This window comes from Rhamphochromis sp. 'chilingali', assembly GCF_963969265.1.
Source record: "Rhamphochromis sp. 'chilingali' genome assembly, chromosome: 16".
NCBI classification, from domain to species: Eukaryota; Metazoa; Chordata; class Actinopteri; order Cichliformes; family Cichlidae; genus Rhamphochromis; species Rhamphochromis sp. 'chilingali'.
Window position 1 is genome coordinate 35,764,260 of NC_137943.1, and position 17,911 is coordinate 35,782,170.

Sequence of the window (17,911 nt, forward strand, 5' to 3'; positions counted from 1 at the left end):
CTGTAACCACAGTGACTCTGATAAAACAGGAATTAGCAGAATCCATCTGATATGAAGCTGTGCTTTGAATACCACTTCCCTCCTCTTTGAAGAGTAGTCAGATATCTGTGTTCAGGTTTTTGTACAGCCTCTTCTACACTTTGTATCACTGTGTTTGTAGAGCACAGTAGTAGAGAGCTGTGTCTGCCAGGGTTAGGGCTGCTATGGTCAGATTAGTTGATGTAGAAGATGTTTCTGAGTCATAACGTTTATCAGGGATATATTCACCACTGCCTCCCTCTTTTCCAGAGTATAAACTGAGGAGCCTGAAGGTCAGAATCATGTCTGTACCAATAAAGGACAGCAACACTATCACTCGTCTCATAGCTACATGTGAGTGTGACAGATTTTCCTTCTGTTTCAGTGACTTCAGGTTGTTGAGGAGTGATTGAGTCTCCAGCTGTTAGTCCTGGAAAAAGAAAGAAGAAAAGTAGTGAAATGCAGTCTGTATATCTGCTTAATGCAGCAGCTTCAACTAAACTTTAATCCCTGTTCTTAAACTCACCTATAATGTGAGATAGAAGCAAAAAGTGGTGCAGCAACATGTCTTTGGAGTTATTAAAGCCAGACAGACAGCACATGAACAATGTTCTTCCACTGCAGGACAATGACCAACAAATAATGTCATTGGATGAGCTCAACTTCAGTGGGCGGGGCCAGTTTAATAGCTGAGCCAATCAAATAGTTTTGTGCTTCCACAGCAGCTCTGTCTCTGTCTCTGATCTTTACTGCTTCATTTCTCTGTTGTCTTTGTCATCAGTCCAATGACACAAGAATCAGAGGTTTAACAGTGTGTGGCTCCCTCTAGTGGATGTTGTGGAGTATTCTGTTGTCTTTGCTCCAAAGGTTTTTGTACAGAGTTTTGCTGTTTCCTGTCACTGTGGGCTGCAGAGCACAGTAGTACACAGCAGAGTCAGACAGCTGAAGCTTCTGGATCTTCAGAGGAACTGATCTGATGCTGGAATCCAGTGTGGATGAAAATCTGTCTCCAGCCTCGTTTTTCCCCTCACCAACTTTAAAGCGACTCAGGATGAATTTGGGGCTGTTGTTTCCATCCTGTTTGTACCAGAAGAGATAATCATTTGATAAACTGCTGCTGTTATAGAGACAGTCAAGTGTCACTGTGCCTCCTGCAGCAGCAGTCTCTTCTCCTTTTGCTTGCAGCACGTTGTCTTTTTGTGCTCTGCATTCTGTAAAACACCAACAAACAGTATCAGTGTGCTGTTAAAGAATCACGTCAATGTTGATATCAAAGAAACAGAGTTGTGTTCATACCGAGGCACATAGCAGCCAGCAGCACTGAGATGAACAGAGGCGTCATATCTGCAGTGTAGAGTAACTGTGAGCTACAGCAAGTATAAAGAAGCTGTGATCTCTCTGTTTAGTCTTCATCAACACTAAGTTGGTGGATTAGAAGGAGGAGCCTGATCACAGTGACAGGACTCATTCACAGCGCTGTGTTATTCCCCCTGCTGACAGCTTCACACTCAGCACGTCTTTCTGCTGCTTTCAGTGGAGATCTTGTCTTTGATGAAATCACCTTCAGAAGATCTGGTAGATGAGTTTTCTTCTTTTAGAAGTTGTGAAGATTTTCCCCTCACAAGACCCCAAATAGTAAAACTTCTCTATTTCTGGCAGCCACTTGTCTGCGACCTGCAGAGGTGACATCAACATTTTATCTGAGAACGTCAGCTCAGGCGGGGAGGTGATTCACTTGTTTGTGGAAGGTTGGTGGTTCAGTTCCTGGCTGCTCCAGTTTGAATGCCAAATATTCCTGAGTATGATACTAACCCCAGGTTGCTCCCTGATGCCTCCGTTGTAGTATGATTGCTTGGTAGAAAACACTATATTCAGTATAATTTATATGGCACCATGTGGGTGGACTTGACTCAAGTGACCAAAGAAGTGCAGGAGACTGATGCTGTCCAGTGTAGCAACTGATTTATTCACCATTTTGTGACCCAAACAATATTTACATAAACAAATAAGAAACTCAACTTCATAATTAACTCAGTTCAAATAAACTTAACTCAACAGAATATTAAGGTCAAAGTGCACACAGCTACACTGACCTGGTCCTTTCTCCTCAAACGCCCGAGTTTTCTGCTTAAATCGTCCACTTAACCAAACTATTTCTTCTCTGGACTATTTCACTCAGTAGATGAACATCATATTCAAACCTGTACTGCTACTCTTTACTGGTGTAATCAATGCATATTATGCAATAAATCTATTTCTCCATAAACCCTCTAAAATCAACTTGATTAAATTACACAAATTCTTCCCCTTCTGCACTTGGTCTCATCCTGTGACCTCAGATGAACGCAGAAGCTATAAAGCAGGAAGTAAAACTACGTTTCCTCCTTTTGTTTCTGGAAGACAGGTAGGTAAGGTAAGTTTAAACAATACAAATAGTTTTTTTGATTTTGGCAGTTTCATGGCCAAAGTGAGTCTGAATGTCTACAGAAAGGCAGTTAATCAGTTAATCTATTCAACAGTTTTGTTGGACCATAACACTATCAAAGGTTTCTTACTGATCCTCATGGTTACATTTTCAAACAGTATTGATCAACATGTGTTCATATAACAAATGGCACAAATTCTTATGAAGACTCTAGAGCGGCTCTTCCTCAACCTCCTCCGACCACAGGTACAACATGCCCAGGACCCACTACAGTTTGCATACAAGGCAGATGTCAGAGTGGAGGATGCCATCCTGTACCTCCTGCACAGAGCCCACTCACACCTGGATGGGGGAAAAGGCACGGTCAGGATCCTGTTTCTTGACTTTTCCAGTGCCTTTAATACCATCCGGCCCTGTATGCTTCAGGAAAAACTGAACAGGATGGAGGTGGACCCCTGCCTGGTGGCTTGGATCTCCGACTACCTCACCGACAGACCACAGTACGTCAGGCTGAAGGACATCACGTCTGACACAGTGGTCAGCAGCACAGGAGCACCACAGGGAACTGTGCTGTCCCCTCTTCTCTTCACCCTGTACACCTCTGACTTCTGCTACAACTCTGAATTATGCCATATTCAGAAGTTTGCAGACGACACAGCCATCATGGGGTGTATCTGGGATGATCAGGAAGAGGAGTACAGAAGTCTGGTGAGGAACTTTGTCGCATGGAGTCACACAAACCACCTGCAACTCAACACCTCAAAGACTAAGGAACTGGTTGTGGACTTCGGGAGGTCCAGAGAAGGTCCACTACCGGTTCAGATAGAGGGGGAGGAGGTGGAGGTGGTCAACAAGTACAAGTACCTCGGGCTGTGGGTGGACAATAAACTGGACTGGTCATGCAACACAGAGCACCTGTATAAAAAAGCCCAAAGCCGACTGTACTTCCTCAGGAGGCTGAGGTCTTTTAACATCTGCAGGAAGCTCCTGAGGATGTTTTACCAGTCGGTGGTTGCTGGAGTACTTTTCTATGCTGTGGTGTGCTGGGGGAGCAGCACAGCAAAGAAGGACTCATCCAGGCTGGAGAAACTGATCAGGAGGGCTAGCTCTGTGGTCGGCATGAAGCTGGACACTCTGGTGACAGTGGCAGAGAAAAGGACATTAAAGAAACTGATGGACATTATGAACAATGCCAGGCATCCTCTGCACACGGCCATTAACAACCAGAAGAGTCTGTTCAGTGACAGGTTGCTTCTCCCCAAGACAAGAACTAACAGACTTAAAAACTCCTTTGTCCCACACGCCATCAGACTGTTTAACTCCTCTCTGGAGGGGAGAGGGAGGGGAAACAGGAGGACAAAGGAGGGGGGAACAACTAAGCTGTAGTGCCTCTTCACCTCACTGTGCAATACCTTTGTTAAAAGTCAACAGTGCAATAGACTCCATACTCGAAATTTGCAATTCACTTGTATTTTTATTTTTATTTTTTATTTTTATTCCTATTTATTCTATTTATCCCCTTTGTATATTTTATTTATATTTGTCTCTGTATTTATATATGTGTATATATATATAATATTCTGTAACTCTAACTTCTGTCGGTGCTGTGCTTTTGGAAACCAAATTTCCCAGAGGAACCCACCCGAGGGATTAATAAAGTTCTATCTTATCTTAGTTCTTCACTAATAAATGGTAGATATATTTACCCTTAATATATGGGTCATGTGATTTGAACATGCAGGTTAAATGCTTCATGCAGTCACTCCCCTATATAAACACTTCATTGGGAGCAAGCATATATATATGAGTATATATCATTACACACAATTTATCCAAGTAACTACGATTACGTCTCTAGTGTATACAGGTATATATGTCAGGATGAAATCCACATCAATTTACTGCGAGTTTGCTGTGATTGGTCTGATGTTCACAGCTGGAGTCAGACAGGTTTCTGCAGTCAGGAGGAGGAGGAGGCTCACATCTCATTCACTTCCCCTGAAGCTCTTCATCACAGCTGTGTTATGATTCTGTATCCTAACAAAGGTGTGTGGCTCCCTCTAGTGGATGTTGTGGAGTATTCTGTTGTCTTTGCTCCAAAGGTTTTTGTACAAAGTTTTGCTGTTTCCTGTCACTGTGGGCCTCACAGCACAGTAGTACACAGCAGAGTCAGACACTGCAGCAGAGGAGATGTTCATCTTGATTTCTTCTCCCTCCACTTGAATCTTCAGTCCAGGAGTTTTTTCTTCTCCTACTGATCCTGAAGGTGAGTGTGAGATCAGGAGCTCAGGTGCTTTTCCTGGATGTTGTCGATACCAGAAGAAATAATTAGCAGCACCTTTAGAGTAAGTGTAGGTCAGAGTAACTGTGCTGCCTTCTACACTGGACTCTTCATCTTTGGATGGAGTGAGGTCTTCACAGCCCACACCTGAAAGATGAGATGACAGTATTAAATGTGGGGACGTTAATGAATCATTTGAGTTGAACATAGTTTCCTGTGTAGGTGAGCAGACCTGTGAGAGTGAGAAGAATCAGAGGAAACACACAGTGATGTAATGACAGCATGTTGAGGAACATAAAGTTTGTTTTGTGTTGAACTCTGTTGAATGTGGAGGTTTTTCTCTCTTCTATAGTTCAGTAACAGCTCAGCTCCTCCCTGAATCTCTGCTCCTCCTCTCTGCTCTCAGTCACTCCTCCTCCTGTGGTTTGCAAACTTGAAACCCTGTGAGGTGGGAGGGTCACTGGAGTTAAAAATACAGGGATCTCTCCCCCCCCCCCCCCCCATTTATCTTCCACTTTGGGCCAAAAATTATTTCCAGATTATGTCACCTTCGAGCTGAGCTTCTTCAGAAATATTTAATATATTAAAAAAAACAGCTGTGGTAGAATATAAAGTATGATGTTGTCAGGTAAACAATGGAAATAGATCCCAATAAATTTCAGCATCAGACAATATGTCAATAAAAAATATCTATTTATGCCATGAAGTTGTTGTGCAGATGCTAATCATGGACGAGGTTTGGACCTAGCAGAGCTGTGACGTCATCTCATCCAGCATCCCTCTCTACAGTTATGAGCTGCTTAAAACTGTTCACCTTTAAGCAGGTCTGGGCTGCTTCACTCACTATGAGTTTAGATAACGGTCTCCATTTTAATCATTAGTTATTATTATTCTCCGGCTCTCTTCAACAGCATTTCTTTATTGTGTCTTCCTCCCCTCACCAACTTGTTGCATTGGTTGTCTCAGGTGGACTCAGACGATAACTTTTCACTCAGTATGTAAGGATGCGTCTCAAAGTGTGTTTAAAAGAGAAGAACGGGTTTATAAGAGGGGAAGGTTTTTATGGCTGAAAATATATAAAAATATCAGAATAAACATGTCGATTCTTCTTTTTGGATTTTAACCTATTGTTGGGGTTCCCAGAACTTAACCTCCACAATAATGGAGGGAATACTGCATAGATTTAGACAAAGATATATAGATATATATAATATAGATATAGATAACAATGAATTAAACTGACAAACACAAGCTTAAACATCTCACCCCAACAAGTTGATGAAGGCCAGATATTGACTGTGGTATCATTTTAACATCTCAGACACGGAATAACAATTATGAAAGGACGGCAGCAAAATGATTTGCTGCTTCTGAAGGAGTTTCCACAAAAGCTTCAACTTTTGCAGCCACTGCTTATCTGACTCTGATTTTACTCCAATAACTTTCTTTCTGATTAAGATTTGCACACCATTAAGCACAAAATTAGGCACATTTTAAATATGCTAAATCTGATACATTTGTTTATCAAATATAGCTTTTGCTGTTTGACTGTATTCCCTAATGTCTTTGTCCTTGAACGTTCCTGCAGTTGATTTGTGGTTGGTGTGGATTTGCTGCTCATGTGAATCCTCCCACAGTGTTTCATTAGCAGCTGTAACCACAGTGACTCTGATAAAACAGGAATTAGCAGAATCCATCTGATATGAAGCTGTGCTTTGAATACCACTTCCCTCCTCTTTGAAGAGTAGTCAGATATCTGTGTTCAGGTTTTTGTACAGCCTCTTCTACACTTTGTATCACTGTGTTTGTAGAGCACAGTAGTAGAGAGCTGTGTCTGCCAGGGTTAGGGCTGCTATGGTCAGATTAGTTGTTGTAGGTGATGTTTCTGATTTATAACGTTTATCAGGAATATATTCACCTGTCTGCTGTCTCCTTCCTTTCCAGAGTATAAACTGAGGAGCCTGAAGGTCAGAATCATGTCGGTACCAGTGAAGTAGAGGATAACTTGAAGTTGTCTCATAGCCACATGTGAGTTTGACAGATTCTCCTTCTGTTGCAGTGACTTTATCTCGTTGAGGAGTGATTGAGTCTCCAGCTGTTAGTCCTGGAAAAAGTAGAGAAAATGAAGCCATCAGACTAACATTGTCCATGAGGCTGAGAGGAGAAGACAGTGGAAATGAGGAAAAGTAGGACAGAAGTAAAAATCTACAATCCTCCAGACCAATGATTCATTTCTAGCAGAGTTCAGAGCAGAGAAAGAAATGTTGCGTTCTGAGAAAGAGACAAAAGTTCACCTATGAAGTGAGATGAAAACAAAAAGAGGTGCAGCAACATGTCTTTGGAGCTGCTGAAGACAGACAGACAGCACATGAACAATGTTCTTCCACTGCAGCAGATTCACCAGGTTGTGCTTTTATTTCCTCAAACTTTTTGCTCTCCAGACAGAAATCATCTCATTGGTTGAGCTGGACGTATATGGGCGGGGCCTGTGGATGATTTTGAACCTCCAACATCGAAGTGAGTGAAACAGTAAAATATACAGTGATGTTAAGTATTAAACATTACTGACAGGCTGGATTCAGTAGGATTGATCACTCTTTCTGTTAGCAAATACATGAATAAACCCTTTTTCTATTTTACGCTGCTCATGTACGCCCACACTAACACAAAAACTGATTTCCATCCACGATTAGATGAGACATGAGTTGAATATCATTAGACAGTTTGCAAGATGAAATTCACAGTGTTTTATTCATGAACGATCTTTTTCGTCACTGTTTCATGTTTAGAATCTGTTCGGATGTATTTTTGTTATTAAGAAATCCAGAAAAAATATCCCAACTAAAACCTCAATGATAAGAACTTTTTTCAAGGCGGAACGAGTAAAATGTCCTGTTTTGGCGGAACTTCCCTTGTGCAACAGTAGACGGAAGTGAACTACACAAATGCGGAAGTAGCATTAGCTTTGTTCCTATGTGACCGAGCCGAGTGTTGTTGTGTTGTTGTGTGAGCTTAGTGCGTGAGCTGCGGCAGCAACGATGCCTTCAGTTCAGTATCTGAGAGAGTTCATCAACGAGCGACTAACTGCTGCTGCTGAACAAATATTCTTGGAGTTTGAAAAAACGATCGTCCAGTACGAGGAAGAGATCGACCGTCAGCGCAGACTGCTGGATATCACCTGGAAACCCCAAATCAAGCTGCACAGGACAGGTGAGTGTCCCTCTGAGGGAGGATCCTGATCACAGCTCTGCGGGACGTTTCTGATTGTGAGGACTTTTTGGAGATGTGAGCTAACAAAGAGCAAACAGAGGACAGGCGAGTTTCGCTCTGATGGGTGAACTCACTTCAACTCAAATTCAAATTGCAATGTGCAGAGGGTGGACTATAAAATACATCTTTATTCACCACAGACAGTTATAACCCTGTTGTTTCACACAGCTCATATAAACAACAACAAAATATGAAAACTATTCATTACAAAGGTCTGTGAAGGTTCTCAGTCCTCCAGGTCATCGTAGTCTAAGGAGCTTGGAAAGAAAAGTGTCTGGATTTCTTTAAGTGGCCAGGATGTGAGTGGGCGTTAAGGCATCTGGGAAGGATCTCAGAACTGGAGGCGGTGGCTTACAACACCAACTGTCTGCCACCTATAATCCAGTTTTTCAGATCCCAACTCTTCATCAGTTCTCACATTGAGTGTTTAGAGTCGAGCCCTCGCGTTGCTCCTCAGTGATGCTTTAATGGTTTTACTGAAGCAGAGAACAAGTTTAACTCCATTTTCTCAGCCGTGTGTAAACGGCAAGCAAATTCTCTCAGCTGAACCTGTAACTAATAAAAGTGAAATGTCTGTGAAAATGCAGGAAATAATGAACCTGTGTGAATGTGTTAAATCGTCAAACTTATAGCCCGCGGGCCACATTCGGCCTAGAATACAGCTATATCCAGTAGGGCTGCTCAATTAATCGAATTTTAATCACGATTACGATCTGGGCTTTCAACGATCATTAAAAATGACTGAGCCGATTATTAGCCCCTCCCTCATTTATCCGCGACACCTTAAAGGCCGGTCCGTGAAAATATTGCCGGGCATAAACCGGTCCGTGGCGCAAAAAAGGTTGGAGACCGCTGATTAAGAGGACCCGAGGGAAGCTCGGAAAGCTAAGCAGAAGTTATTTGGAAAAGAGAGGTAAAAAAAACTTCAGTGGTGTTGCACACTATGTTATATTATTTTTTAAAGTCATTGTTAACCCTTTAAAGCCGGTCAGAGCAGCACGCTCCGTTTTGTGTAACTATTTTTAAATCCCTGTAGAACCAGAACCGTGTAAGCTAGCGCAATAATTTGTTTTGCATATGAAACCGGAGGAGTTGTACTTACATCTGATGCCATCAGCTTGTCCTCGGTCACGGTTTCCTTCCACATAAAGCTTTGCAAAAACTGCATAAAAAGCTCTTGCAGCAACAAAAACATAATATTCCAGAAACACGTTTTGCCGATCCGATCAGCTGTTCGTAACACTTCCCACAGTTAAACAGATGTCAGCGCGAACTGTCACATGTCCGCCATTTCCTGCCCGAAACCGGAAGTGACGTCATTTTCGCGGAAATTTATTTTGATGCAACTGCTGTTTTCTTTGCAAATTTGCATCATAGGATTGTTTTTTCGTTTTTCCTGCAGTGTATAAAAATTAATGTATCTCCAAAATAAAACTATGAAGACACTCAAAATAAATTTCCTGTTGTTGTAAACTATTTTTTGCAACTTTTTTGTATTTAAAGTTTTGAGGGATAAACCTCTTAAATTTCTCAAAGTAGAAATATATGTAAAAAAAACCAAAAACGATTTTCAATTTTTTTTGTAGTTTATTGCACTTTTTTGCAATTAATGTAGTTACTATGGACTTAATGCATACATATTATTAAAATATGAGCTATAACAGTTGTATAGCAACTTGAAATGCTCCCACCAATGGCACTACAACATGTAAAAAATATAATATAAGCTCTGGCAGACTTGGTTCTATAGTAGGTCTTAAAGGGTTAAATAAATATCGTCAAATAATCGAGATCTCAATTTCAGTGAAAATAATCGTGATTATCATTTTTGCCATAATCGAGCAGCCCTAATATCCAGCCCCCGTGATAATTTCTTATGTGAGTTATTACGGTTTTTCTGAATTGCTAAAACACATTTCCTTAAATCTCATCTCTTTGTCTCAAAACACTAAACACAAACTCCAAAATTCAAGCTACACACACAAAATCTTCGACTTGTCTTGCAAAACCAAAAATTTGACCCAAAACTATTTTAACTTTTGTCAAAATCAAGCACTACTGTCAAAAACCACACAAAACCAGCCAGTGTGCAAACACGACTTAGCAACGATTACACACTACAGAAATAAATACAAAACACTGTGAGAGAGCTGGAAAATAATATTTATCTGTTCATTCATTTATTCTCACATTTTGACAAAAAGAAAACTGCCGTAAAAAAAAAAAATATATATATATATATATATATATACATTAAAAAATTATATATTTTTACAGCATATTCAGGTAACTTAATCTGCCTCAGCATCACACCTCTGTGCTGGGTCAGGCCACAGTACTTCATCCACATCATATGTTATGGTCTGCCTTGCAAGGCAACGAGATTCCAGATCCAGCCCTGAGAAGATTCCAGTCCCATCTCACCACATGCTCCATTCTTTGCTTGAAGTAGATTTTCCTGTGTGTAAGGGTTTCGGTCGTATACTTTCCATCTCCGTGCTGAGAAAAACACCTCAATAGGGTTCAAAAGGGAGAGTATGGTGGAAGAAACACATTGATAAAATGCTGCTCATTGTGAAACCAGTTGCATAATTTTGAACCACAGTGAAAGCTCACATTGTCCCAAATGATATGGGATGCTCTGCCTGCTCGCGGTCTCTCTACTCAAGCAAAGCATCCTGTAGACCATCCAGGAATGTTGCTATAAGTTCGTTGTTGTACAGCCCAACAGTAACATGACTGTGGAGAAACCCACAGCTGCTGATGGCAGCACAGTTACATTTCCACCACGCTGGCCATGCAGTTCAATAGTGGCACATTGACCTATGACATTGCAACCTTTTCTTCTCCTTTTTGCTAGATTCAACATGTATGTTGTCTTCTATATTCCCTTGCTGCATTTCATGCAGTCAAATTGCATTATTTTGACGGACCATATCCACAATAAGTGTCTCCTGGTGTTTAGGGCTGGGACGATGTGTCGACGTAATCGATTACGTCGACGTTTAAAAAAAAAAAAAAAAAAAAAAAAAAAAACGTGCGTCGATGCGTCGTCACTTTCAAAACAGACATGGCGGCAGCGAGTAGCAGCAACATGATTGAGGCAGCCGCAGTCGACTTAAATCAATCCACCCGAATTCGCAATTCTACAGTATGGGGATATTTTAACAGAAAAGGAAGTGTTTCAGTCATTTGCCGACTTTGTAAGGTGGAAATGGCCTATCATAAAAGCACGACGGCTATGCACCAGCACCTCAAACGACAGCATCCAGGAGCAGCTTCTGCAAAGGACAAACCACCGTATGTTTTCAACTTTTTTACCAACACTGCTTTTTACTCTTTAATTCATCCAGACACCCCCCTCGTAGGCATACACTCACTCATAGACACAGAGAAAAACACTCAACCTCCGTAAATGCAAAACTCATTTAAGCTGCTGTTTAGTTGGTTTTTATTTGTGGCCCATGCTGGCAAAATGAGTCGGAATGCGCGCAGGCTGATTATGGGAATCTGCGAAAGACAAAAATGTGAGACAGCGAATTGGCCGCAGGAAAAATGTTAACGAGGATAATGCACCACCTGCTAAGCATAGTGGACACTATTACAACATTGTTAAAGTGCTTATAATCGAATAAAATTAAAATAGAATCGGATTGTAAAATTAATCGCTAGATTCATCGATTAGGGAAAATAATCATTTCGCCCAGCCCTACTGGTGTTGTGAGCACATGCGTGTTCTTCCACCCTCATTTGGCCATCTTTCAATTCTAAGCAAAATACCATTTAGTTATAAGTATTGTTAAATCTCCCAATTCTTTGGGCTGAAGGAAGAACAACACCTGGTGTATAAATGCTCAATCAACAATCTCTTTATTCCATACAACACTTTGAGCATTAAAAAACGTCTAGACGGGAGATGTGGACTGGAAGGCGTCTGCCAGATCTCAAAGGCTACGTTCACACTGCAGGTCTTAATGCTCAATTCCGATTTTTTGATCAAATCCAATTTTTTTTCCGTCTGCTTGTTCACACTACAAATAAAATGCGACTGCAAACGCGCTCTAGTGTGAACGCTCAAAGCGACCGCATGCGCAAAAGAAGACGTCACACACAACGCGCTCTGTTTAGACCCAGACCAAACAATATGTTTGACTGATGGCTCTTAATATAAAGACTTCGGACTTTATGTTTCCCAATTTTTGCTTTAAGTTATTTTGTTATTTACATAATAATGTAAATAGCACATACGAAAGTGACCCAGATCGGATTTGAAAATATCGGATTTGTGCCGTTCACACTGTCACACCATGATCGGATATGAGTCGCATAGGGTCAAAAAAGTCGGATTTGATGCGCTTTCGCCTGCAGTGTGAACGTAGCCAAAGTGTCTGACCGTTTCTCGCATTCTTAGAGCTTTGGCCCCCCCTTCCACAGTCATAAAACCTAAACATCCACATTCTTACTCTCTCAGTGAGCCTAAGTTATGACCTTGGCTTCCTGTGCAGTGTGTTCTGTTCTTCCTAATCAGACAAATAACGCCATGATTCTCTGAAAACAGTTTTACTTATGAATCAGCAGTATAATGCATCATAAACAATGTAATTCATCCACAATAAAGCAGCAGTCTCATGTAATACAAATCAGTTTAATAAATGTAATAGTTATCACCTTCTTCTAAGTCAGGAGAATAATGCAGCCTAAAACTACATAATGATTTCACAATCTTTACTTAGAGGTATAACGTGGCATAAGATAGTATGATGTAAACATGTGCTATGCAAGTATATCAGACTATTTCATTTACAGAACTAAAATGAGTTTGTTGTGTACAGAGAATCTTTGAGCTTGACTCAACGGTTAGGCCTTGTGAATACATCTTTGTGGATGAAGCTGTTGGTTGCAACATGTGTTTTAAATTATGAGTGGTAGTGTGTTAATAATGAAAACTGTGTGTTAGTTGTGTTTCGCTTCTGTTGCCTGTGTCCATCATTCTGGGTACAAGTGCGCCACACTGCTAAATGTGTTTTGAGTTTGAAAGTTTAGAGTTTGGTAAATGGGAGATTCAGATTTGCAAATGGTGTCCTGACCAGATGAACAGTGTTTCAGATTTTGGCATCTGTGGGATTGATTTAATGAAAGAGTTTTCATAGTTGGCAGTATAATTTTTACAATGGGATTTAGTGTTTTAGCAATTCAGCAAAACTGTAATCGCCCGTCTATATGTCGGAGCTGAATCTTTAGCCTGCTTAGAATCCATGCAGACAGGGGTGGGACTTTATTTTGATGGGCACACCATGTGGCCAATCACATGGAAAGACACACTGGGACCATACCATTACGTGGAAGAATAAAGGGGGGCAGACGTTTTGAAGACAGCATATGTAGTGCTACAGGCAGGCACACAGAGAGACGGGAGCCGGATTTAAATTCAAGCATGTCGGGAAAAAGTGAAGAAACATAAAACAAACATCTGGCTGCATTTCAGTGATACTGGAGACTGCAAAGCTGCAGAATTGATCAAACTAGCAGCTGCTTTTATTTTCAGCCATTTTTCACTGTGGAGGACAAAAGGTTTCAAACGTGTCTGGTCTTAAAATGTGCGTTCTCTCTATTAGTAATAAATGCACTAAATAAGACTTATGGAAACACAAAATGAAAAGTGCTTGAGAAAGACAACATTTGAATATTACGTAAAATAAACTATATATGACGTGTGTTTATATGATAGGCTCGCGACCCTGAAAAGGATAGCGGATGACGTGTGTTTGAATGGCAGAGATGCAGAAATGTGTGCATATAGCACAGAGCCATGGCTCAGTGTGTCTAAATGAGTCTCACAGGCCTGAATGTGCGCTTGAAGCCACTGGGACAGCTTGTGATCTGACGGCACTTTCTTTTGTCTTTCAGTTCTTTATAGGTCGTATAGGTCAAAAAATCAAAATTGTATTTAGAGAAAAAAATCAATGTGAAGATTAGTTGTTTCAAGACAAACTGTTCTCTGAGTTAGTGAGGCCGTACTTGAATGATTTGGCTTTCAGTTTATAAAGTCAGGGCTGAAGAGATGGTACAGAAAGCTGTGCATGCTCAGATGGAAAAAAACAAACATGAAGGAGATTTACACAAAATGAAACAGCTAGTCGTGGACAAATGTGAGGTCATCGATGGTTACAACCTCGTAGAGTAAAGAGGATCGATGTTGTCTCACAGGACTCATCTGCACAAGGCATTTTATAGAGTACAGCAGCAACGGCAGTTTCTTAAAACATCTCCACATTTTGACTTTTTCTCAAAATGATCAATGACATATATATTTTTTGATATGTCCCTAATACTCCATTGCATCGTTTTGCTTTCTCCACCCTTAAAATTAGTGACTTGAGTTTAGAGAATCTCAAATGTATTTGTTTTCTCCTTTCGTCCCTCTAGACGTCCCACAGCAACACGTCTCCTCGGAGGAGGAGGTTCTCCTTGAGCAGCAGCTTTGTAACCAGGAGAGGAGCTCCAGTGTGGAGCAGGAGGAACCAGAACCTCCAAAGATTAAAGAGGAAGAGGAGGAACTGTGCAGCAGTCAGGAGGGAGAGCAGCTGGGACTGAAGGAGGAGACGGATACCTTTATGGTGACTTTTATTCATAAGGAAAGTGACCACAGCAAACCAGACCCAGTCAGCTGGGATCAACTTCTCTCTCACAGCTCTGATGTAACTGAAAGACAGTCTCAGGAAAGAAGCAAGACTGTAGATTCAGGATCAACTAGAAATAGAAAAAAAAGTCACAAGAATGCAGATGATTCACCTACATCAGAGAATCACTCTGACACAAGCAAAAGGGCTTTCAAATGTGATGTTTGTGGAAAAGCCTTTAAGCAGAATTATGAAATCAAAAGACATTATAGAATCCATACTGGTGAGAAACCATATCCTTGTAAAACATGCAACAAAATGTTTGCATGGAGTGGTGATTTACTGAAGCACATGAGAGTTCACACTGGTGAGAAACCATTTCCTTGTAAAACCTGTTTGAAAATGTTTGCAAGTACAAGTTCTTTATCGAGCCACATGAGAACGCACACGGGAGAGAAGCCATATGCTTGTAAAGCATGTGGGAAAATGTTTGCATACAGTAGTGATGTAAGGAAGCACATGAGAGTTCACACTGGTGAGAAGCCATATCATTGTAAAGCATGCGGGAAAATGTTTGGTTTTAGTTGTTCATTGTTGCGCCACATGAAAACTCACACAAGTCAGAAGTCGTACTCTTTCTAGAGAGAAAATGATATCATGGAAGCCAAGGTCTTCCAGTTTATTAGATGTGAGATTGGTCTAACCTGTTCCAAAACTTTAAGTTTTGTTTGTTTTTGGAAATGTTTTCCTTTACTTGCTGTATATTGGATAACTGTCAATCTCTGTGTTGTGTAATTAAAGTTAGTATGTTGTGATAATGATATGAAATAATAATACAGTGGTCCCTCGCTATGTGGTTCACCTTTCACAGATTTCTTTTGTGCAATTTTACATGCTTTTTTTTTTTTTTAAGCACATTGTGTCCTGCATCCTGATTGGCTGTAGACCATTATCAATCAATCTCCTGCAGTGTCTCCTGTACAGTACAGAATGCATTCAGCTTGTCAAATTTACCTAAATCTTCAGTCGCTAGCAGTGTGACTAAAGTGCTGTACTGTATGTTTGTAAGCTTTTTCCAACAAACACAAAAATGTCAATGAAACGTTTAATACTAATACTGCGCTTATTTTTCTACGAAGGTTTGAACTTTGAGAGTGTTTAAACGAGAGAAGTGTGAAAATGTTCATGCCTGTCTGAGAAAAGTGTATAAAGTGTGTAGTGAGGGGTTTTACAGCCTTAAAACATCTCTAATAATTGTAAAAAATAAAGTTGGCTACTTTGTGGATTTCACCTATCGTGGGTTATTTTTAGACGTAACTAAACGTCTCTGGTTAATAAGATGGATGAGCTGTACTATCCAGGTGAGTATCATCTCACCTGAATCTCATGGAGCATCACTTTGAAACACTGCCTAGCATGACTCTGAATTCACAGACCTACAGGTTACCTGAGCACAAGAGACAAATTGCATAAAAGGAATTGACTGAAATGTTTAGCTGGGAGTAACAGAAGAGTCGCACAGTGCTTGGTGTATCCCCATAGTTCTTGTAGTGAAGGAAGATGGTTCTCTGTGTGGACTACTGAAAGGTGAATGAAGTGTCTCGCTTTGATGCTTATCCCATGCGCTCGGTCGACGAGCTCCTGGACCAGTTATGCGCTGCTGGTTTTTTTCACAATGCTGCATTTAACCAAGGGCAACTGGCAGATTCCCTTGTTTGCAAAGTCTAAGAAAAAACTGCCTTTTCCACGCCATACGGGTTGTATTAATTCATCACACTTCTGTTCAGCTTATTTGGACTATTACTTTCCAGCACCTCATGGACCGGGTGCTGTGGCTGCACACTACATATGCTGCTGCATACCTGGATGATGTTATCATCCAAAGCAACATTGGGCCGGTCTGCCTCCCACTCTGGACCCCCACCAATTTGCCTACAGGACAAATCGATCCACTGAGGACGCTATCACCATAGCGCTCCACACTGCGCTGAGTCACCTGGAGCACCGAGGAAGCTATGTGAGAATGCTCTTTCTTGACTTTAGTTCAGTATTCAATCATATCATCCCGGAGATCCTGGTCCAGAAACTGTCTCACCTGGGACTCTCCACCCCATCTGCCTCTGGATCAAGGACTTCCTGACAAATAGACCACAGTCTGTCAGACTCGGCCCCCACCGGTCCAGCACCATCACAATCAGCACCGGGTCTCCACAAGGATGTGTTTTGAGTGTGTCATCTAAGTGTTCAGAGAGTGCACTGAAAAAACCGTGAAAGAATGAGGGATCATCAACATTTGGACCATATACACTTGCAATACATAGCTTTTTATCACGTATAGATAGTTTAATGATTAAGAATCTGCCCTCTGGATCTATAACTGTATCGAGTACTGTGAAATTAATATTTTTATGTATTAAAATTGCTGCTCCCCTTTGTCTAGAATTATAACAAGCTGAGAACACATTAGGAAACTGAGGTGTTTTAAGTTCATTCGAACCTCTAAGAGGTCTGTGGGTCTCTTGTAAAAGGACAACATCTGCCTGTAGTTTTTTGAGTTGGTTAAATATTTTTAACCTCTTTTCTCTGGAGCCAGCTCCATTTATATTCCATGTAATGAACCTCAGTGCACCCATAGATGTTTGTGTATAACTAGGGATGTATGCTGTGTGCGTCGCTTAGACAGGTGGAGAGAATACGTCACTTGTTCATAAATAAAGAGAAGGAGAGAGAGAAAAAATGTGTGGCGAGATGCTCCCTGAGTCTGACTTTGTGTATGCATAGTTACTAATATGAGTAGGCTTGGCTTAAGTGTGTGTATCCTAAACGACTGTGTGCGCTGTCTGACTGAAGTAAATGTGCTGCTGTTGAGCGCATGGTGCGTATGTGTCGAAATAAAGGATGTTTGTGGATGAGTGTCGAAGCAGGTGATCGAGGCAGTGAAAGGAATAAAGAAAGAAACCAAGGACAGGGGTGAGCAGCATAAAACCAAGAGGGGGAAAAGAGAGGGAAAAAAAACGAGAAGAAAAAAAAAACAGAAACATTCCAATTAAATCACTGACGGAGAGTGACGGTGTTAATTCTGCTATGAAATCACACTTTAAGATGCGATTTGATGCTGGTAAGTTAAACAGATGTTAATGCAAGTTAGTGTGAGTGGATAGGGAAATGGTGCAGCTGATTCTTATCTGGTGTGAGGTTAATACAGCCACGGAGTGATGTTCGGGTCGCGGTGGAGCTGTCCGTCCACGTACAGCCGGTCCACAGCGATGACAGCGCGGGAGCCCTTCTGGATGAAGC

The 17,911-nt window shown here is 41.1% G+C and overlaps 2 protein-coding genes and 1 long non-coding RNA gene across 6 annotated transcripts in view; all 3 read left to right on the forward strand.

The window, feature by feature from the left end:
* LOC308412493 (uncharacterized protein) overlaps positions 1-17,911 on the forward strand; it is a 199,543-nt gene that overhangs the window by 21,306 nt on the left and 160,326 nt on the right. The window lies entirely within an intron of this gene.
* Positions 911-17,911, forward strand: part of LOC308412517 — a 66,602-nt gene continuing 49,601 nt past the window's right edge. Inside the window, exon 1 of the long non-coding RNA XR_013974586.1 lies at positions 911-1,766. This is a non-coding gene — a long non-coding RNA (uncharacterized lncRNA). The remainder of the gene's footprint in view (positions 1,767-17,911) is intronic.
* LOC308383264 (uncharacterized protein) lies at positions 7,741-17,345 on the forward strand. The gene is made up of 2 exons (XM_080861125.1): positions 7,741-7,934; positions 14,421-17,345. Exons 1-2 carry the CDS (start codon positions 7,763-7,765, stop codon positions 15,254-15,256), a joined length of 1,008 nt encoding a protein of 335 aa, XP_080717251.1. The 5' UTR covers positions 7,741-7,762; the 3' UTR covers positions 15,257-17,345.

Coding starts and splice junctions, on each gene's coding strand:
- LOC308383264 (XM_080861125.1), top strand. CDS start 7,763: ATGCCTTCAGTTCAGTATCTGAGAGAGTTCATCAACGAGCGACTAACT. Junction 7,935..14,420: donor AATCAAGCTGCACAGGACAG/GTGAGTGTCCCT, acceptor TCGTCCCTCTAG/ACGTCCCACAGCAACACGTC.